The sequence below is a fragment of the Fulvia fulva genome, chromosome 5 (genome assembly GCF_020509005.1).
Source record: "Fulvia fulva chromosome 5, complete sequence".
Lineage (NCBI taxonomy): Eukaryota > Fungi > Ascomycota > Dothideomycetes > Mycosphaerellales > Mycosphaerellaceae > Fulvia > Fulvia fulva.
The window spans coordinates 3,409,370-3,430,579 of NC_063016.1; the positions used below are offsets into that span (position 1 = coordinate 3,409,370).

Sequence of the window (21,210 nt, forward strand, 5' to 3'; positions counted from 1 at the left end):
GGATACCAGCTGGCCGGGCAGGGTTTGTCGCAAGTTATGTAATTATACCATCAATAACCTGAGTGATCGGTTTGCACATCAATACGTCGTCTCCTTGATCCCAGCCGAATACGCGTCCTTATCAAGGTGTCTAGTCATCACCACACCCTCCGTTCCAGGCCTCTCAACATCAAAGTCAAGCCTCTCAGGCACCTCCAGCCCATCCTTAGCATATCTCGACAAACCCGTAACGCTCTGCCCGTCGCGATAGAGCCACAGATCACCAGTCTGCTTCTGCCACTCCGTGACCTTCTCACGCATCTCAAGCAGCAATTCCCTATACTTCTCATCACCAGTCAAATTCCGAACCTCCTGAGGATCTTGCTCCAGATCATAGAGCTCCTCAGCTGGGCGGAAAATATAATTCTTGAGGGTCCTGGTCCCTACCATGACTGGTGCAGGCATATTCCGAATCTCTTCGAACGCACGGCTGGCGTAGAGATCCGCGGCGAAGGGGAAATCTAGACGCCAGGCGATGTTGCGGTGGTATTTGTAGCGGGGCGTGCGGAGGATTCGGGTGGGCCAGTAGTTTTGCATTTCGTGGAAGGTGTGGCTGCCGAAGATCTCTTGGGGCCAGTCTGCTGGAGCGTTTTAGGAGGGGTTTGAGGTGATGAGGGGGAGGAATGAGCGCGATGCCGTGGAGGCGAATGCGTTGTCGAAACGAACGCCTTCCCTCCCAAGCTTATCGAGATTGGGTGTCTTGATGGACTCGCATCCATAGCAGCCCACAAACTTGCCCAGGTCATCTTGTGGCGGTCAGCGGCAGCACAGCACAGCTCGGAGTCGCTCTGCTCTTGCGTCGCACCTGCGATGAGCAGCAAAATGTTCTTCCTGCGCTGTTCCATAGTCAGTTCGATGCCCGTCGATGCAGCGATTGGTGCGGTCCTTTGACCTCAAGGGCAGAAGAGTACGTGGCACGGGGCATAGTGCGCACGAAATCTCGCCTGCAGTAGCTCGAACACGAGATATGATGTGCATGAGACGAGGCGTCGAGGACATTGGAGCTGCGCACAGGTGGAGGAGCAAGAGAGCCACGGTGGCTAGATGATTCATGGAATCATTGCTTGTCTGGCTTGTGGTTTCGGTTCGCTTGGCATGCGATTGGGTCAACATGGAACCTCAGCTTGATTCAAGCTTGCACCTTCCTTCTTCAACAACAACTTTGCACCATCGCTAAATTGCCATCCTTCGTGTCGACGAGCCTCACAGCACTCGACCGCTCGTCTGTCACCGGCAGGCCAGATCTGCGAAAGCTCGAGTGCAACAAGGTTGTGTTGGAACGGCTGACAGCAGAGACAGAAAATCGCTCATACAAAATCAAATCGCTCATGCTCCCTCCCTTTGTGCACTGGCGCGCAGCGCAGGCTGTACTACCGCCGAACAACAGCGACACCATCTCGCTTGCGACTCCCAACCACTGCTACCATCATCCATTGTAGCGTAACATCACACGTGGGTGGCACGGTAAAGCCAATCTAATTCTCACATGTTCGCCATGCCTTGGTATATAGAGCTACCCTGCTCCGTGTCCGGCATTCCTCGTTCCCTCTCTCGCATTCCTTGACCTCTGCACTTGTCTTTTCTTGATATCTTCCACCATGGACGAGCCAGTGCCCAACCTTCCCAAGGCCCACACGCTCGCCGCTGGGGAGCTTGAACGGGTCCCGACCGGCGACAGAGGTCGTGTTACCTATGCTACTGACACCCGTCCTCGTCGCACAAGCACAGATCGTTTCGACAGGCGTGGAAGCCATGCACGTTCCAGATCGCGGGACTCGTCAATGTCAATCAGGGCTGCTCGCCGGAGCATAGACCCTAGCTTCGCACTGCCGCCGGTCTTCAGGACACTCTCCTTTGGAGTCGATGAGGCCAACAGAAGGAGCTTTGCCAAAGATGAGAAGCCTACCAAAAGCAAGAAGGACAAGAAGAGCAAGCAAAACTCCGCTCAACTCGAGCTTGGAAGCATCGACTATCACAAATCTACAATTGATGAGCTGATACAACGCTTTTCGACCTCCCGTGGCACTGGAATTTCTGATGCTCAAGCTGCTCAGAAGATCAAGGAGATTGGCCGAAACGTGCCAACGCCGCCTCCATCAAGATGGTTCCAGCAGACGATCGGCTACCTCTTCGGTGGCTTCGGCACCATCCTCTTTGTTGCTTCAATACTGGTATTTGCATCATGGAAGCCATTAGGTACGTATCTTTGAAAGCATCAGATCTCGCGGTCGCGATCGTGCAGCCATGGTACCATAGCTGGTGCTCAGACCACGAGGAAGGCTTCTGAACTAGAGCTAACTCCCTCTTCTACAGGTAACCCTGAGCCTGCGGTCGCGAACCTCGCGTTAGCGATTGTGCTAGCTATCGTTTGGGTCATTCAAGCAGCTTTCTCATTCTGGCAAGACTTCTCGAGTTCTCGCGTCATGAGTAGCATCACCCGAATGCTCCCAGAAGAATGCATGATCCTCCGTGGTGGCTCGCAGCAAAGGGCCGACGGACGCGATGTGGTTCCTGGCGATATCCTTCGGATCACGATCGGAAACAAGCTGCCAGCTGATGTTCGCTTCCTCGAAGTCTCATCCGATGCCAGATTCGACCGCAGTATCCTCACCGGAGAGCCAGCTCCACTTCTCGGCTCGGTCGAATCAACAGACGACAACTATCTCGAGACCGCAAATATCGGCCTGGCAGGTACACATTGCGTGTCTGGTAGCGCTTGGGGCCTCATCCTCGAAACGGGCGACCGCACAGTGTTTGGACGAATCGCTAAGCTCACCAGTACCCCGAAGACCGGGATGTCACCACTGCAGAAGGAGATCCTCTACTTTGTCCTGTTCATTGTTTGTATCATGTTGACAATGGTCGTCATCGTCATTGCGATCTGGGCAGGCTGGCTGCGACAAGAACATCCAGGCTGGATCTCGGTTTCGGCGCTCATCGTCTCCTGCGTGAGCGTTGCGGTGGCTTTCATCCCCGAAGGATTACCCATTGCGGTCACGGCCAGCTTGACCATCACCGCGAACATCATGAGGAAGAACAAGATTCTCTGCAAGAGCTTGAAGACTGTGGAGACACTTGGCGCCGTCAATGTCATCTGCTCAGACAAGACCGGTACCCTGACACGCAACCAAATGTCGGTCACAGACTTTCTGGTCGGCAAGACTGCCTTCTCAGCTGTCGATGCAGAGCAACGTTACAGAGACAGCGAAGGCATCAGGCAGCTAGCCAATGCCAGTGCTGTATGTAACGAAGCAGAGTTCGATGCGTCGACGCTCGACAAACCCATCATCGATCGCAAGGTCAACGGCGATGCAACGGACTCTGCAATCCTGCGCTTTGCAGAGTCGATGCAGAACGTACGCGAACTACGGAACGATTGGCGCTCGATCTTCAAGGTCGCCTTTAACAGCAAGAACAAGTTCGCGGTCAATGTCGCTACATCGGAGACATCCGAGAAGTTCGAGAACGCTCTGCTAATGATCAAGGGCGCGCCGGACATTCTGCTCCCACGATGCACCTCATACATCGATCTGGATGGTTCCACCAAGCCGATGACTGAGTCCGACCAACGCACATTGGAAGGCATGAAGGACTTCTGGTCATCGCAAGGAAAGCGTGTCATTCTGCTAGCCGAGAAGCCCCTCGAAAAGCTCACCTTTGACCCTACTGAGCAACCCAGAGAATACGAACGTGAGATACTGGGCCGCGCTGGCCATGATCTCGTCCTTGCTGGACTCGTTGGCATCGTCGACCCGCCACGTCCAGAGATCCCTGAAGTCGTCAGCATTCTTCGCGGCGCTGGAATTCGCGTCTTCATGGTCACTGGTGACTTCAAGCTTACAGCTCAGGCCATTGCGGCAGAGTGTGGTATCATTACCTCCACCCCCAAGAACATCGACGACGTCACGCATCTAGCTTTCGAAGAGAGCTACCTGGTAAGTGCTGGTATCATCGAGTCTCGGTCAAATTCGTCGGATGGATCTCGCCAGTACCTACACAAGAGCATTGTGCTCAGTGGTGCCGACATTGAGACTCTGGATGACAGCATGTGGGACAAACTTGCGCAATACGAAGAGATTGTGTTCGCTCGAACAACGCCGGAGCACAAATTGAAGATCGTCAGAGAGTTCCAAAGCAGAGAGCTAACCGTCGGTATGACTGGAGATGGAGTGAACGATGCGCCATCACTAAAGGAAGCCGACATTGGCATTGCCATGGGATCCGGAAGCGACATTGCCATCGAGGCTGCCGACATGGTCCTCCTCGACTCTTTCGCCGCCGTCATCGAAGCCGTCAAATATGGACGTGTAGTGTACGACAACTTGAAGAAGACAATCACCTACCTTCTCCCAGCAGGCAGTTTCTCAGAGTTCTGGCCTGTAATGACGAACGTCGCCTTCGGCCTACCGCAGATCTTGAGCAGCTTCCTCATGATCATCATCTGTTGTTTCACGGATTGTGCTGCAGCAACTGCGCTAGCTTACGAGAAACCCGAAGCAGACGTTCTGACCAGACCACCACGCAATGCGAAGAAGGATCGACTGGTGAACTGGAAGCTCATCCTACAAGCCTATGGTTTCATTGGTATCCTGGAAACCGTTAGCTCGTTCGCGATGGGCTACTGGTACGCACAACGCAATGCCGTCCCATTCTCATCGCTCTGGTTCGGGTTCGGTGCTGTGCCTAAAGGCATGACTCAGGCGCAGTATAAGGACATTCTCAACACGGCCAGCTCGGTCTACTTCGTCAACCTGGTCGTCATGCAATGGTTCGTGCTCTTTGCCGTGCGAACGCGACGCCTGTCCGTGCTCCAGCACAGCATGAACTGGCTCTTACTGCCGGCGATCTGCTTCGCGCTGGTCTTCGCCATCATCTGGCTGTACGTGCCAGCTTTCCACGATACGTTGCAGACTGCCGTTGTGCCTGTCGCACACTGGTTCTTGCCCATGGCATTCGGGATGGCGATTCTGCTGTTGGATGAGGCTAGGAAGTTCTGCGTGCGACGTTGGCCTCAGGGTTTCTTGGCCAGGATTGCTTGGTAGGAGGGTGATGTATTTGTGGACGTGGCATATGTGATTAGATGCTTGCCACGACATGACCCAGTGGCGGGCGTTGTATAGCGAGGTGTTGGAGGCAGATGCGAGCGTTGTAGCAATGAGTTCCATGTTCACGTTAGGCCCTTTCCTGCACGAAGTCGAGGTCCATTATCATATCTCTCGCTTCATGGCGACCCGGGAGCGAGGAATGTATGGGTGACACCTTCCATTACATTGACAAGAACAAGACGTATCGCGAGATACATGGCCGACAGACCTCCGCGATCACCACGAGATGGCCAAGACAACTCCACGCTCTCATGACCACAACCTGGCCCAAGCCACGCTTGTATCCCCGCACGACATCGAAGCTAAAGTTCTCGGCCGAATCTCTCCATTGGAAAGCTCCACGTCTTTACCGTTGATGGAGCACCGGAAACACCACACAGAGGCTGGCTCCAGCAGCCGCGGCCTTCGATTGCGGTAGCTCCATGCACTGGCAGCACTGCAAGTAAGTAACATTCACTTTCACGTCTGTCTTCCCTTCCTACACCTACTGCCAGCAACACCTATACTCTCGCACCCCAACCTTCAACATGCCATTCACACCCCCATCATGGGTTCCTCCCCTTCCAGAAGTCCCAGACTCCATCTCCATCGAACGCTTCATGTTCGACGAAAACTACGGCCGCTTCCCCCTCGGCTACTCCCAACCTCCATTTTCCTGCGCCCTCACCGGCAGGAAGTTCTCCGCCCTGGAGCTAAAGGAACGCGTCGACTACCTCTCCCGAGCTCTGTGCAAGGAGTTCGGTTTCAAGCCTAACCAAGGCAGCGCCTGGGACAAGGTCATCGCCATCTTCAGCTTGAACACAATCGACTACTTGACCCTAGCATGGGCAGTGCATAGGATTGGTGGAATCTTGACGTGCGTCAATGCGGCGTACAATGCGAGCGAGCTGGAGTATCAGTTGAACGATTCTGGGGCAAAGGCGATTTTCACGTGTCTACCGCTGTTGCAGACGACCAAGGACGGCGTGAAGAAGAGCAAGATGAAGGGTGGCAAGATTTATATCATGCCACTCGCGGAGGTTATCACTGGCGGAGCGACTGCGCCGGACAACAAGACGATTGAGAACCTTGTAGACATGGGGAAGAAGCTGGACAGAATCGAGCCAAGCGACGCCAGCTGGAAACGAGGCGAGGGCAAAGAAAGATGTGCCTTTCTCTGCTACAGCAGCGGCACGAGCGGCCTTCCAAAGGGCGTGATGATCAGCCACTACAATGTCATCGCCAACACGCTCCAAATGACAACCCACGAAACGCCCAACCGCCAAACGATCATGAAACAAGAAAACGACGACCACTACACCGAAAACTGCCTAGGCCTGCTCCCCATGTCCCACATCTACGGCCTCGTAGTGATTGCCCATGTGGGACCATACAGAGGCGACGGAGTCGTAGTCCTCCCCAAATACGACTTCAAATGGCTCCTTCAATCGATTCAAGACTACAAGATCCGAATGCTCTACCTAGTCCCTCCCATGATCATCCACGTCACAAAGGCCAAAGACATCTGCAAACAATACGACCTCTCCTCCGTCCGCGCAGCATTCACCGGCGCAGCACCGCTAGGAAAGGAGACGGCCAACGATCTTGCGGAAATGTACCCAAATTGGGCCATCCGTCAAGGATACGGGTTGACAGAGACATCCACCGTAGTCTGCGCCACCGTCCCCGAAGATATCTGGTTCGGCAGCTCCGGCTCTTTGTTGCCTGGCATCACCGCCAAACTCATCACAACCGAAGGCAACGAAATCACCGGCTACGACCAGCCCGGTGAGCTCTGCGTGAAATCCCCAGCAGTAGTGCTAGGCTACTTGAACAACGACAAAGCCACCAAGGAAACCTTCGTAGACTTCTCCGATGGGCGGTACATGCGGACCGGCGACGAAGCCGTCATCTCCAAATCCCCCAACGGCTTCGAACACGTCTTCATCACCGACCGGATCAAGGAACTCATCAAAGTCAAAGGCCACCAAGTCGCGCCTGCCGAACTTGAGGCGCATATCCTAACGCATCCAGCTGTGAACGATTGCGTCGTGATTGGGTTCCCGAGTGATCGCGAGGGCGAGGTGCCGAAGGCGTTCGTGGTGAAGAATCCTGCGAGTACCGGGGCCAAGAGTGATGAGGAGTTGGGGAAGAGTATTGAGAAGCATGTGACGGATCATAAGAGTAGTTTTAAGGCGTTGAAGGGTGGGGTGGAGTTTATTGAGGCTGTGCCGAAGAGTCCTAGTGGGAAGATTTTGAGGAGGTTGATGAGGGATCAGGAGAGGGAGAAAATGAAGAAGGGGTCGAAGTTGTAAATGATTGGAGTCGCAGTTATTCTGGTACGATGCTTTTGCGAGAGCGAGCGTATAGTGTGCTACGATGCGAGTTGTGTATGTAGCATGTTCTTGATGATAACTTGCTCACGCGCTGTATCGGTTTCACTCGCGTTTCATTGGTGGACGGGTAATATGAAGCTGTGGAAGACGGACGCTGCATGTCAGACTACTGCGATAAGCACCTGTATGCAACCTGCAACAACCTGCATCTCGGCAATGAGTTGTCGTGTGGCTGATGTTGTACGCGCGGGAGGGTGATGCCGTACGAGGCCAGCAAAAAGGAGCCGAGGACCGTCACAACTTACGATGCCACCATCGCAAGCCACGATCCCTGAAAGACAGCACAACACACGTCCATCTTTGTCTCGCTGATATCGCGCGTCTTTCTGAAGACGTTCTGGGCATGCGCGCCTGACATCATGATCGTTCTGAATCGTCCGAGGTCGCGCACTAGCTGAGCAAGTCATGGCCAGCTTAATGACAAGGAGGATGTACGCGGTTCTGGGGCTGACCATCGTCCTCATTGTCGGATTTTCCTGGCACATATCATCGCCGTCGGCCAACTCTAGGGGATACATCAAGGACCTGCTTCACATCTCAAACCCAAGCTATGTTCTTGAGTCTCAGGAGTGTGAGAGGCCTCCTTCTGCGCAAGATCCACAGCAGGTATATCTACCGATACCATCAGCAGTGGAACATCCCATAATACACACAAGTCCTGCACTATCGACAGCCTCTCCGGAAGCACCAGCAAGCGCTCATTCGGCAGAGGTTGATGCGCCCGGCTACGGCAGCAAGCTCCCATTCGAAAATGATCTGGCCCTCGAATTCCCTAAGATCGATGTTGACCACCTCAAAACGATGGCGCCACATCACTACAAAGGTCCTGGCCATGCAACCTTCGCGTTGATTTTCCTGAGCCGCAATGGCTCCATACAAGATCCGTACTTCCTCGCCACTCATGAAGTTGTGTTTCGACTTCTCTGGAAACCAGACACGAAATCCACAGAGCACTCCGTGACTGTATTCGTTGCACCTTTCGTATCGCAGGAACAACGGTCGTCCTTCGAAGCCATCGGCGCAATCGTGCGAGAAGTCCAGGAGATGCCATTCCGATCAGACCTGCACAATGGCAATTCCATCTCACACAGGTTCCGGGATGTGTTCTCAAAGCTCGAGATGTGGGCTCAGACTGATTTCAGCCGGATTGCTTACCTGGACTCGGATGCGTTTCCTCTGGTCAATATCGATGCGCTCCTGAGCCAACAGCTCGCTCCTGAACGAAGTTGTCGACGAGAGCTGCTTTGGACGGAGGACCAGACACATGCCGAGGAGAGTTGTCGGTACACTTTCACAGCGGTGCAAGACTTGGGCGTTAGTAGCATGTTCAATGCCGGGGTGATGGTGCTTCGGCCGGATAGCGCGATGCATGAGCTTCTTCTGGCAGATTTCCACGATCCAGACAATACTGGACTTCTGAACAGCGGCTTCCCTGGGCAAGGTCTTCTGAGCCATGTATTTCGCCTAGATGGACCTTTTCCGGCAACGGTGATCGGTAAAGCTTGGAATGGTGATGCTGGAGTGAAGGACGCTGGCGGGCAGTTGAACATATTGCACGCCAAACTATGGGCGTTGGTGCACGAAGGACGGCATTGGACGGATGGATTGTTCGTGAAGACGTGGCAGGAGTTGAGCACTTTGTATGGCAGTGAGGAGTTCGGCAGCAGGCGTGCTCAGGATACCGTGCTCTGGAAGGAGTACTTCAGCGCGAGCGGGAGTGGTGGTGTAGTATGATAGCTGTAAGCACATGTAGTATGATAGTTCTAGCTGTAAGCACATGCAGTTGATGTTGTGGCCAAGTTGTTGTTCAAAGTGTTTCCAGCAGAAGCCGATCCATGGCATGGATCCTTGTCTGTTTGGCCAAGACCCTGCGTCACCGCCTGTACAATGTGGCAGGTGCGCGTGTGATTTGTGGCTTGTACGAAGCTTCGGCTTGCTGCTGGGAAACGAAAGCAGGAAAGCCGTGCAAGCAAATCCCATACATGATACACAAGACCATCTGCTGGTGCTTTCTCAGCTCCGCGGCCACTGCAACACACACTGCCATCACTGTACAGCCACTCCTCCGCCATACGAAACACGTGTCACTCCATCCAGCCAGCCTCCAGCCTCCAGCCTCTTTCCCTCAAAGACACCTCCCAATGCCGCTGCCTTGAGCTCAACATCATCTCACTGAAGAAACATCCACCATCACCTACACCACCCCGTCCAACGATCACGATTCAAACATGTCAGTCGCACACGGAACGCACATGCGGAAATGGCTCCTCTCCTTACCGCCCGTCGAATACATGATCCAATACCTACGCGAAACATTAATAGGCGCACTGAAATGCGGTCCGATACCCGAGCATATTGCCTTTGTCATGGACGGCAACAGGAGATGGGCGCGGAAGTCCAAGGTGGAAACGGTGGAAGGGCACAACATGGGCTTTGAGGCATTGGCTAGGATCCTCGAGGTCTGTTATAAGAGCGGCGTGCGAGTCGTCACCATCTATGCCTTCTCCATCGAGAACTTCAAGCGCAGCAAGTACGAGGTCGATGCGCTGATGGACATGGCCAAGACGAGGATTGTTCAGCTGTCGGAGCATGGAGCATTGCTTGATCAGTATGGTGCGAGCGTGAGGGTGCTGGGAGACAGGAGCCTCATGAGGCAGGACGTTCTGGACCAGATCGATCGCGCAGTGGACATGACCAAGCACAACGACGCCGCACTCCTCAATGTCTGCTTCCCATACACGAGTCGAGAGGAGATCACCCACAGTGTGCGAGAAACAGTGCGCGACTTCACAAAACCGCCATCCAGACCAGCTTTGAAGCGACCTTTTAGCGAAACTCACATCCAGCGTAACATTCTCAGTCGGCAGTTGCCTTCAGTGGCGGAAGAAGATCAGCTACCAAAGGAGTACCTCCCATTCTCCCAGTCAAGATCAGACGAGACCCCCATACCCTCCGACAGCGACTCTGCCATCTCAGAGCAAGATCTAGAGGCATCTTCAAATCTACAACCCGCATCGTCCCGGACCAGCCACTCACCTTCGCCCAATCTCAAGCCTACTTCGCGATCAAGTGACCTGCCAGACCCTGAAGATATCACAGTAGCGACCCTGACGAAGAACTCCTACACCTTCGACGCGCCACCCCTCGATCTCCTGATACGAACATCAGGCGTGCAACGACTGTCGGACTTCATGCTCTGGCAGTGTCACGAAGACACTGAGATCCGCTTCCTGGACTGCTTATGGCCCGAGTTCGACCTATGGCACTTCCTTCCCGTTTTGGTCGAGTGGCAGTGGCGGCAGAAGAAGCTCGCTCAGGAAGGCAAGGTGCACTTGAAGACAGCATGAGTTGCGTCTGATGGTTGCCGTCATTCGATAGACTTTTTGTGTATGGCGTTCTTTCAGCGACCTGGCGAAGTTTTTCTTGAGCATCATTGTTTGCTTGCATAGAACGGAGATGATACCCTTCTGTAGTACTTATCCTAGAATCCTCGAAGCAATAGACAGCAGCCAACACTCGGGTTGTTCCAACCAAGCCCGTCACCTCGTCATCAACTCAAAATCATCGACGTACGCAACCTGGATCAGTAAACAGGCATAAACTGCTCCACCTAGCTCATTTGCCCTGATTGTCGTGCCCGCTCGCTGGGGCCCGGCTGGCAATGTCGCGATGGAACACATCTGTGGTACATCTTACAAATGAAGGCTGCCCTACACGCAGCTGCACAGACCAGCACCCCTGCCCCAGAAACACATGCCCCATCAAGCAACCGGACAAGGGCAACGGACTTACAGGACGGACCCTCGCCCTTGAGCCCGGTCGAGAGGGGGATTGGTGAGACCAACCGCAGAGAGCTGATTAGGCGTTCACGGAGCTGTGTAGTGCGAGATGCTTCCGTCACTTCGTGGACGTGATTACTTCGTACACGTAGGTGCCGGCATTGGTACGTATGATGGCTACGCGCTAGCATCTGTTAGAGCTGTCTCTATATACTATAGCTGTAGCAGTACTTCCGTCACTACTGAGGAGGTTCTATTATCCTTTGCTTGAGACAGTCAAGACTTTGCACTGGTCAAGTCCTTTGGGCGGCTCTGGACCATGGAACGGTGAGGATTGGCTACGTTCTGACGAAGCAGCTTTTCGAAAAGTACGGATATGGCATGACACAGGAGCAAGCTGTGCACGAGGCGAAACTGGCAGTGGCGCCGTTCGAGCTGGAATTTGTCACTGTTGGTTGGCATAAAGTATATGGCATACAGCAGCGTGTTGCTGAGCGCCTTGTTGATCGCGAGAATATCATACTGGCGGGTGATACAGCGCACACTCACTCCAGTGGTACGGCTCAGGGTATGGACGTCGGGATGCACGATGTTGTAAGCCTCGGCTGGCGACTGGCCGGCGTCCTGAAAGGATGGTATCCCCAAGCAGTTCTGGTGAACTACTCAGACGAGCGCAAAGCTGTAGCACAGCAACTCATCGACAACGACAAGGTTATCAGTACACTCATTTCAGGACAGAAACCAGAGAGCATGCAAGATCGGCCAGAGGATGTCATGACGTTGATGAACGAGTTCATGGACAAGACTGGCGATTTCGGCCTAGGTCTCGGCGTGAAGTATCCCAGGGTGAACCTGCTCAATGATGGCGACCATGCTTATGCCGGAGTCAAGATCTTTCCTGGCAATCGAGCACTCGATGCGCTCTTTGCAAGGCCAGGGTTTCGTCGTCAAAATGTCAGGCTGCACGAGGTGCCCAAGAACAATGGCAAGTTCAAGGTAATGGTGTTCGTTGGCAAGCCTGACATGACACGATCTGCACTTTCTGGCCTGAGAGCTCAAGTCGACAAGTACAAGGATAGGCACGCTCATGCAGTCGACTTTCTAACCATCATAAAGGGTCTTGGTCTGGCGTTTGACGAGCCTCTGGGTATGCGAAAGTTCGGCAACGCGTTTTGGGATATCGACAGCAGTGCGCATTGGACGTACGGAATTGCAGACTTCGATGGTGCAGTCGTTGTGCTTCGACCCGATGGTATCATCGGCGCATCTGCACCGTTGAGAGGGTATGAGGAGGTCGTGGTGCCGTACTTCGATCGCTTGATGCTCGCTCGAGCCTCGGTCAAGCAAGCCCAAACGATCGACCAGCGTCATATCGGTGAGCTACATGTACTCAACCCTTTCGAGAACAGCCTTACACATTCTCGGAAGAATGTAGAAGTGTCGACATGATCCACGTAAAGCAGATACAATCTGAACAGGGTGCTAAAATCTGCTAGCTTCCGGCGTGGATGGCAAATTGTATTCAGTATACCAGGTCGACGTATCATCCGTATTCGTGATGTATCACACTTCCAGCATCGCTTGGTAGGGTGTACGAGCGCGTGGACAAACCGTCAGAGTCGCCTTGTGGTTCCCATCCAGCATGATCAGAAGTGTTGTGGATCACTGAGCTTGGTAGACTCTCCTCGCTGTCACCAGTGGACTGTAAATACGGTGTTACAGCACGAGACGATCGACCTTCGTGCGCCGTCACTGGTGTGACATGACTTGACTGTGGTGATGTGGGTCTGTCTGATGGCGTCCGATAGGCTGGAAGCTGGTCCTCAGTTGGAAGCGTCAAGTGTGGCAGTGGCAGGCCACCGTCTTGCTCTCTTGCCAGTGTCTGTTCGCGTACTTCATCAACGATGGTGGGATCCATAAAAGTCATACCGGACAGAACCGCCGCAAAAGCAGCCATGAGACTGTCGAACTGCTCGACAGGGACAGCTTTACCGGAGAAGCGAGCCTTTTCATACTGCGGCAGGAAGCTGGCACCGTCCTTGGGTGTAATGAGGCCGAGAAAGGACAGCTGAGTAAGATAGTCGCGCACTGGCATATTTGGCGAGCGCTTCAGTGCGTCAACGATCAGTGGGTCGGCAGGTTGCGGTTGGCCTTCGACAGGAGTGAGGAGAGGATCCGGAGGAGCCAGGGAAACTGCTCTTGCTTCGATGAGATGTGGCATTTCGGCAATGACAGTGTCAAACTGAACATGAGGTGTTTTGTTGTTATCGGAGTGACTTGGCGATGACCAGCCTGGATGCTGCACATCTCCCCATGGAGGGTTTTGAGGATCCACACGTATCTCGGTGCCAACCAAGTAATCGTTCTTACCGACGCTCGCTGTTTCCTGAGGCAGGATACCGTGCTGCTGTGCCACGATTATCTCTCCGTACATATCCCGCGGTCTGCTCTCCCATGCCACGATCGCGCTTCGGTGCAGCTGTTTGACGATCATCTTGCGCACTGCCTTGGTGACTTCTCCATCTTCGATCGCAATGTATGCCTTGCCCACGGCAGACATGGCCGACCTATTGGTGTAAAGTCTGCTGCTGTATATGAAGATGGCAATGATGACAGTCAAGAGGTAGGTGCTTCCCAGCATGACACAGTATTGAATGGCATTCTGCTCGATCGAGGCATAGCTCATGGAGACCGGAGTAATGGCCAGGAAGACGAGGGTGATGAAGTAGAGGAGCGTGTACGTCAAGCTGTAGAAGACGCGGAAGACGGGTATTCGAGGGAGGTGGATGCGACGGCCGCGCAGTGTCAGGGCTGCCATGGTCGCGGTCGTGGTGGTGGTTATGTCGTTCGGGTGTTGATCTGGATGGCTGTGCTGCAACAGTCCCTTACGGAATGCTGCTACTGTGTACGGATCACATCATCTGTCGTTGCTGTTATGAGGCACGAAGCTTGTTGAGCTCGATAATGCTGTGCATGAGACTAAGAAAGAAGAACGAGCTGCCACAACTTCAATGTTACCTGAGACTTCTCAGACGCTTCTGTCGCTAGCGCTTCTGGAGGCCTAAGCAGCGGAGACATGCAGATCCACACTCACATGCATCTGGATTCTGCAGGAAGAACAATCTCGCTGACATACATACTTTCACCTCACTTGCAAGAGCCCACACCTGCTCTTGGAACAGCGACTATCAAGTAGCTTGGCACTGCATAGCATCACGAGTATTGTAAGGACCCATCTCGGCGCCGGCTGCGGTACCTCTGCATGCCTGCATGAACAATATCAAGACTCCTGCTCCATAAACGACCAAACAGCGCATCTGATGTCACCTTTGTTTGCTTTCAGAACATATGCCCGTCCGCACCGCTCGGACAAGACCACATCAACGTCGCTTCGTCAGACCGCGGAAAATCAGAATGGCAGCAGCATCGAAAGAACAGCAACATCGACCCGGTGACGAGACCGAAGACACACTCGACGAAACACTTTCCGAAGCTCGAATTGAAGAACTGTCATCAGAAAATTCCGACGAAGACTACTCAGATGTCACAGAAGATGTAATTGACGCGCCACCCTTTCCTGGCAACCACCTCCTCAAGCAGCAGCAGATACAACAACGCTTGCCACAATGGCTCAACCCCGATACCTTCAACCTCTTCCACACCGAGGTTACCACCGAGACTTCCGAAAAGCAGACGGAGACTACAGCTGAATGCCTGCCTCTGCTCTTCGGCAAAGAAACTCTAGCAGGTATCCCCACCAACAGCCACGGCATTCCTCACCTCAACCGAGCAAAGCACATTACATTTCTGGAAGGCTGGCTCGGCGGATTCCCAGCACCATACGTGCTCATGGATGCTAGCAGACCTTGGATCTTCTACTGGTGTATGGCTGGTCTCTCCTTCCTTGGCGAGGATGTCAGTCACTATAAGGAACGCTTGATCACTACTGTGCGGCCACTGCAGAACCCCACGGGTGGCTTCGGTGGCGGACATGGACAGTACAGCCACTGCGCAGGAACTTACGCCTGTCTTCTCGCGCTTGCTGCAGTCGGTGGACTGGAGACAGTGGACCGCAAAGCGATGTGGCATTTCCTTGGCCAGGTGAAGCAGGCCGATGGTGGATTCCGTATGGCCGTGGGCGCAGAGGAGGATATAAGGGGAGCCTACTGCGCGATGACAGCGATTACACTTCTTAATCTACCACTGGAGCTACCGCCGGATGCGCCTGCTCGCAAGGCAGGATTGGAGAAATTCACGGATGGACTTGGGGAGTGGGTGGGCAGATGTCAGACCTACGAAGGTGGAATTTCAGGGGCACCGACCAATGAGGCACATGGTGCCTACGCTTTCTGCGCGCTGGCTTGTCTAAGTGTCATCGATGCTCCGCACGTCAGCATTCCAAAGTACCTCGATGTTGACGCTCTGCTGCGGTGGCTTTCAGGCATTCAGACAAATCCTGAGGGTGGCTTCGCGGGACGGACCAACAAGCTCGTCGATGCTTGCTACAGCCACTGGGTCGGTGGATGCTGGTCGCTAATCCAAGCAGCACTGTTTGGTAAGGCAGACGCAGGCAAGGTCAAAGACTGCTGGAGCCGAGAAGGTCTCATCAGATATCTGCTATGTTGCGCCCAGCAGCCCGGGAAGAAGGGTGGCATGCGAGACAAGCCCTCCTGCAGACCGGATGCTTATCACACCTGCTACTCGCTAGCCGGTCTGAGTGCGGCACAGAACCACTTCCTCTACGACACAAAAGCCCCGGTGCAGGATGATTCCACTGGACGCTTAGAGGCGGGTTTCAACTGGACTGCTGTGAGCGCTTCAGAAGGTGAGAGGACGGCTTGGCAATTTGATGAGGATGATGCCGTGAAGCCAGTGCACCCTGTCTTTGTGCTGCCATTCGACGTCGTGGAGAGGACCAAGGCGCAGTTCCAGAAGGGTGGGCTGTGAAGAGGTATCACCAGTCCATGATACCTCTTGGCTCGGCTGGATGCTATCAGGATATCTTGGTGGAGTCTGTGAGGCGCAGTATCATTAGTGACGAAGCATGAGAGGCGCATGACAGCGTTGCTTGGATGAAGTTCATCGTCTTCCGTAGCCACACGCTTGAGTAGCATAGATGCCGTTGTCAATATAGTATACCATGCAGCTACTACCCCTCATCGATGATCAACTTGGGCAGTTCTCACCTGCAGTCTGCGTTCCTTCTCATGCTAGTCTTTGGATGCGTTCTTGTTGACAGCAGGAGCAACCTCGGCCGACAACGTGGACCGGTCTGAGACTCAGGAGGATCTCGTTTGAGCGAAAGAAGATCTCATGCCGCCTGATGATGAAAGACTGGTCCATCCTGAACAGAACATATCCGTCATCGGAGCTGGATCCGTCGTCCTAATCCACCTTTGCTACTATGATTCGGTGCTGAACGTGTCCTTGGCAGACTCGTCATTGTCCACCGATGCAGGCCGTGATGTTGGAGTACTTGACCAGAAAGGTGTTGATGTTCCATGCAAGGGCCCGAACGTGAGTCGATAGAGTGGTTTCAGATGGACTGCATCCGCAACAACATGCGCCTGGGCGACTGTTGTGTCCAAGTGCTGCGTGCTACTCACGTCGTCGCCATATGGTTCTTCTGAGCGAGGTCCCAACGACGTATCGATTGTAGCGGAAGCTAGTGTCCTCGGAAGGATTCTATGTTTGTAGGGTATTCCCCGCCGCTGACAATGACCGGCGACCGCAGATGCGATGTTTGTGTAGCTTGTTTGTGCTGAAAATGGTGCAGCTAACTTAATGCAGCGGCCAAAGCTTCGTACAGCTGTTTCCACGGGGAGGCCATGCCGATGGAACAGTCAACAGTATACCAATTGGATCAGCTGCAAACCCACTGGCACAGAGCTGGATTCACATGTACCACTCGGCGTTGTACCAAATTTCCTCCTATCTGGGCCAGTGTCGCGTTGTGAAGTTTCGAAACTCATCTGCCGACTGCTGTTGCTGAGTTACAAGCTATTCTTGCACCCTCCAACCTTGGAGTGGCGTTCTGACTTTGCATCCTCCCCATGCACTATGCAGCCCGTACGGTGTACCCGTAACCCGACATATCTCGACCACTTTGCCGCTAGTGCACATGCTGTCATGCTTTCTGGCTAGATTAGACTGCATGGGAGCAGGAATCAGAGCAAGGAAACAGAGCTGGGGTGCTGTCGCGTGCAGCAATAACTTACAGACGTCGCAGATGAGACTGCCGGCCAGCGCGCGTCTCGTCTGATTGTTATACCTCCTACCACGCAGCATGCCCGCTGTCACGTCGTCGTCGCCTCTGCAGCAGAAGCACCTCAGCCGCAGCTGCGACGCCGCGCCTCGTACCCGGCAGAATGACGACTACCGGGCCAATCAGGCCCATCCCGCGTAGAGTCAGCAGATCGTCGGGTCCAGAGAGAGTCTATGCCCAGAATATCGCTCGACTGGAGCGCACTGCAGAAGAGATTTCGATGGGAGGGAGCGACATTGGCGAGGAGATCCGCAAGATGAACGAGATGGAGAAAGAGCGCAGTCGGCAGAACTCGATCCAGAGCAGCCACCATGGCGACATAAGCGTGGTGCGCCCGCGGCCCCCAACGAGAATGGGCAGCACCACCAGTTTGTACGCCGCAAACTCTATTGTCGAGGCCAACAACACCGCACGCTGGGGTGGCTACTCGCCGCCAGCGTTCATCACGTCTCCCGTGGGCTCAGTGCGCTCAGGAGCATCGTGGTCGCACGCATCGGCCATGCCATCTGCGTCGCGCACCACCTCGTCTCGCTTGGCCATGGTCGAGCCTATGCAGGAGGGAAACCCCCTCAACTCGCCATTGGCACCCAGCAGCGTGTCGTTGTACTCACAGGAACACCAGATGTCTCGACAAGCCTCACAGACGTCCTTTTCGAGACGATACGACCAGATCGCTGGCGAGATCGAAGAACAATTGCAGACCATCCCTGCCACGCCTTCACCACATCCTCCCGAGCACGACGATTGTGCAGCACGCGATGCTCCCGATCGACCGCACTCGACGGACACGTACAGGGAGGCACAATTAGCGTTCAAGGACTTTGACGGGGTGCACTACGATCCTGACAGTGAGGAGTACGTGCTGGAAGATGATGGGGGCAACGAGGTGCGTCGTGTTTCGGCACGAACGTCTTCTGGTAGTCTGTTGGGTGCTGCATCGCTTCTCAGGCAATCGAAGGGAAAAGAGAGCATGTTACAATATGGCGCGCCACCTCCGAATCAGAACATGGTGTATTATCCAGCACCGGTGCCACGTATGTTGAACATGCCGAAGCGTTTGTCACAGCAGCCACCGCCAAGTGTGCAGGCAAAGAGAAGGTCACAGATGTTGCAGGAGCTGTCCAAGCAGAACAGAGAATCTGCTCCTTGGATCCCACCGATTGCGTTTGACGAAGAGGGGAACCAGAGTCAGGCAGACGTTCGAAGCCAGCGGTCGGGCTCGCAGTCGACCCACAGCCAGGATCCGAACCAACCTCGAGGCATGCTCAACGAGCGCATGAGCATGCATAACCCGCAGAATCTACCACCGCAGCTACGAGCGTCGGTCTTCTTCGAGCACCCTTCCGTCACACACGATGTAGAGTTGACCAATGAGTCGGCCGTAGCCACGCTGGACAGTATTCTGGCAGCCTCCGCTACTGCACCTGTCGATGTTTTCACTCACCATCCTTATGCCGGCGATGTACGAAAGTCTGTGTATGCGCCAGAAGGGCACCAGAAGAGGAGGAGTACGGCAACGTTGGCCAAGATACCAAGTGAGGAACAGGAGACGGAACAGCAGAAGAAGATCAAGAAGAGACGGAGTAGCAGTATTGGCAACTTCTTCCGCAGGAACAGCACTGATCTGAATGGTGAGATGAAAGAGGTAGCCAGGTCACGGCCTGTCAGTAAGGGTAGCATGCTCGACTTCAACGAGAGTGGTAACAAGCTAAGGAAGAGAAAGAGCCAGATGAGTATGGGTAGCATGGGTGATGAGGTTCAAAGAGCCGAGCGATCGAACAGACCTGATTCGGAGATCATGGCAGTTCAAAGGAGAGCATCGATGATGTCCGGCGGGTTGATAGCACAAGCGGCGAACGGTCCAGTATCTGACGAGCGAGAGGAGCAAGACGACTTTGTTCGCGAGCAGCGGATCCCCAGTGATCCTCGTCCCGGCACGGCCATGAGCAGGAACAAGGCTTTGACTGAGGGCCAACAAGTCGCTGCAGACTTCGAAGCTGAGGCGGACAACTCGGACATCGACCTCGAAGATCCCATCTATGCGCAACCTACGACTCTGCTAGCCGAATTGCAGGTACGAAAGGCGAAGCTGAAGTCGCGGAACAGAACTGCTGCAACAGCATATCCCGGTGGCATGCACAGTACACTGCTGCAACTTGATGCTGTTGAAGCGATCAATTCTAGGAAGCGGCAGAAGCAGAAGATTGCACTGGCTTGGGAAGATCCGAACTCGCGTGCAGAAGCAGAAGCGCAATTGGAAGCTGAAGATGAAGATGTGCCGCTTGGTATGCTTTTCCCTTCGAAAGAAGGCCTGATCGCACGCAGGATGGGTGACGGCCGTGACTGGGACAGGCCTCTAGGTCTGATGGCGAAGCGCGAGATGGAAGAGAACGAGCCTTTGAGCAGTCGACGAACGCGACTCAATCCAGGAGCACGGCCTTTGAGGCAGCAGTCGAGCATGAACTTGTCTCAGCTCCATCTTGCTGGACAGCCTGCAGCGGACGAAGCTGAAGACCCCGGTGAAACGCTGGGTCAACGAAAGGCGCGGTTGCGGTCAAAGGAAGCTCTGGACAGTGCTATCAAGGACGTGGCATTTGGAGAGGGCGAGCGACCGGACAGCACTTTCACAGCGGATGTACTTGACCAATTTCCTGAGTTGAGTCTGAACGACGACGGGACCAAGAAGGAAGACCAGGTCAAGGCGTCGCTAGGCGGTAATCAGGCAACTGCTGAGACTGTACCGGAAGAAGAGACCCTCGGTGCACGACGAGCTAGACTTCAGCGTGAACGTGAGGCATCGGGTGAGCACGCGCCTCAAGAAGAACAAGGCGCACGACCTGCGCTGCAGTCTCGACCAAGCCTGGCGAACCTCCTCTCGTCCAACCCTGTCGGACAACGCCCTGCCATGAACCGCGACCAACAAATGTCACAAGGCACGTTACTCCACGCACATGGAATACAGCAAGCAAAGTCAAAGCAAAACCTCCTCGCCACGAATATGCGCCATATCAGTGGTCATAGCCCTACTGCCAATGGCATGTCCCATCCCTCCACATACCAACCAGCCGGCGCCGTCTTCGACCCTTCGCTTCCTGCCGGTCACAGAGACTTCACCACCGGCCTCCTCAGTGCCCAACGCAGCAGACCAGCAAACGGCGCTTTCAGCGGAGGCGCCTACGGCAATTTCCAAGGCGCCGGTCTCCAAACCCCCATGTCCATGTCCGGCATGGGTGGCTCAAATCCTTACTTCGCGTCTCCGACTGCGGGTCTGGGTGGTTATGGCAACACCATGCCCATGTACATGCCACAGCAACAGCAACCACAGCAGATGAATGCGCCTGCTTACTATGCGCTAAATGGCGGGCATGCGAGTATGATGCCGGGGATGGTATCGACTGCAGGTTATAATGTCATGACGGGGACGGGCCAGTATGCGTATAATGCGCAGAACGGGCTGGGGATGGTCGATGGACCGCCGCTTAATCCTAATCAGAGGGCGGCGATCGATCGGTGGAGGGTTAGTGTTGCGCCGTCTTAGGGGTGGGGGATTGGGGTTGTAAGAGTAGCGTTCTGGGTGTCATTATTATTGAGCGGGCATTGCATTAATCGGCGTAGTGTGGTTATAGCATAGCATGGCATGGCGATTA

At 54.3% G+C, this 21,210-nt stretch overlaps 10 protein-coding genes across 10 annotated transcripts; 7 read left to right on the forward strand and 3 right to left on the reverse strand.

Moving 5' to 3' along the window:
• Positions 1-78: 78 nt before the first annotated feature.
• Positions 79-576, reverse strand: CLAFUR5_06117 (sulfoglucosamine sulfohydrolase; the record flags this gene model as incomplete). The annotated part of the gene is made up of 1 exon (XM_047905265.1): positions 79-576. One exon carries the CDS (start codon positions 574-576, stop codon positions 79-81), a length of 498 nt encoding a protein of 165 aa, XP_047762273.1.
• A 219-nt stretch (positions 577-795) lies between these two features.
• CLAFUR5_20048 (uncharacterized protein) lies at positions 796-1,152 on the reverse strand (the record flags this gene model as incomplete). Its single annotated transcript, XM_059462898.1, has 1 exon — positions 796-1,152. The coding sequence occupies one exon, from the start codon at positions 1,150-1,152 to the stop codon at positions 796-798; it is 357 nt and encodes a 118-aa protein (XP_059319009.1).
• Positions 1,153-1,637: 485 nt separating this feature from the next.
• On the forward strand, positions 1,638-5,081 carry CLAFUR5_06118 (Sodium/potassium-transporting ATPase subunit alpha; the record flags this gene model as incomplete). The annotated part of the gene is made up of 2 exons (XM_047905266.1): positions 1,638-2,235; positions 2,353-5,081. 2 exons carry the CDS (start codon positions 1,638-1,640, stop codon positions 5,079-5,081), a joined length of 3,327 nt encoding a protein of 1,108 aa, XP_047761862.1.
• A 590-nt stretch (positions 5,082-5,671) lies between these two features.
• CLAFUR5_06119 (Acyl-CoA ligase cm3C) lies at positions 5,672-7,438 on the forward strand (the record flags this gene model as incomplete). The annotated part of the gene is made up of 1 exon (XM_047905267.1): positions 5,672-7,438. One exon carries the CDS (start codon positions 5,672-5,674, stop codon positions 7,436-7,438), a length of 1,767 nt encoding a protein of 588 aa, XP_047762460.1.
• A 486-nt stretch (positions 7,439-7,924) lies between these two features.
• On the forward strand, positions 7,925-9,253 carry CLAFUR5_06120 (uncharacterized protein; the record flags this gene model as incomplete). Its single annotated transcript, XM_047905268.1, has 1 exon — positions 7,925-9,253. One exon carries the CDS (start codon positions 7,925-7,927, stop codon positions 9,251-9,253), a length of 1,329 nt encoding a protein of 442 aa, XP_047761581.1.
• A 494-nt stretch (positions 9,254-9,747) lies between these two features.
• CLAFUR5_06121 (Dehydrodolichyl diphosphate synthase complex subunit) lies at positions 9,748-10,866 on the forward strand (the record flags this gene model as incomplete). Its single annotated transcript, XM_047905269.1, has 1 exon — positions 9,748-10,866. One exon carries the CDS (start codon positions 9,748-9,750, stop codon positions 10,864-10,866), a length of 1,119 nt encoding a protein of 372 aa, XP_047761964.1.
• An 813-nt stretch (positions 10,867-11,679) lies between these two features.
• CLAFUR5_06122 (Phenol hydroxylase) lies at positions 11,680-12,747 on the forward strand (the record flags this gene model as incomplete). The annotated part of the gene is made up of 1 exon (XM_047905270.1): positions 11,680-12,747. The coding sequence occupies one exon, from the start codon at positions 11,680-11,682 to the stop codon at positions 12,745-12,747; it is 1,068 nt and encodes a 355-aa protein (XP_047761963.1).
• A 94-nt stretch (positions 12,748-12,841) lies between these two features.
• On the reverse strand, positions 12,842-14,116 carry CLAFUR5_06123 (uncharacterized protein; the record flags this gene model as incomplete). Its single annotated transcript, XM_047905271.1, has 1 exon — positions 12,842-14,116. The coding sequence occupies one exon, from the start codon at positions 14,114-14,116 to the stop codon at positions 12,842-12,844; it is 1,275 nt and encodes a 424-aa protein (XP_047761962.1).
• A 596-nt stretch (positions 14,117-14,712) lies between these two features.
• CLAFUR5_06124 (Farnesyltransferase subunit beta) lies at positions 14,713-16,245 on the forward strand (the record flags this gene model as incomplete). The annotated part of the gene is made up of 1 exon (XM_047905272.1): positions 14,713-16,245. The coding sequence occupies one exon, from the start codon at positions 14,713-14,715 to the stop codon at positions 16,243-16,245; it is 1,533 nt and encodes a 510-aa protein (XP_047762503.1).
• Positions 16,246-17,666: 1,421 nt separating this feature from the next.
• CLAFUR5_06125 (uncharacterized protein) lies at positions 17,667-21,101 on the forward strand (the record flags this gene model as incomplete). The annotated part of the gene is made up of 1 exon (XM_047905273.1): positions 17,667-21,101. The coding sequence occupies one exon, from the start codon at positions 17,667-17,669 to the stop codon at positions 21,099-21,101; it is 3,435 nt and encodes a 1,144-aa protein (XP_047761594.1).
• Positions 21,102-21,210: the final 109 nt, after the last annotated feature.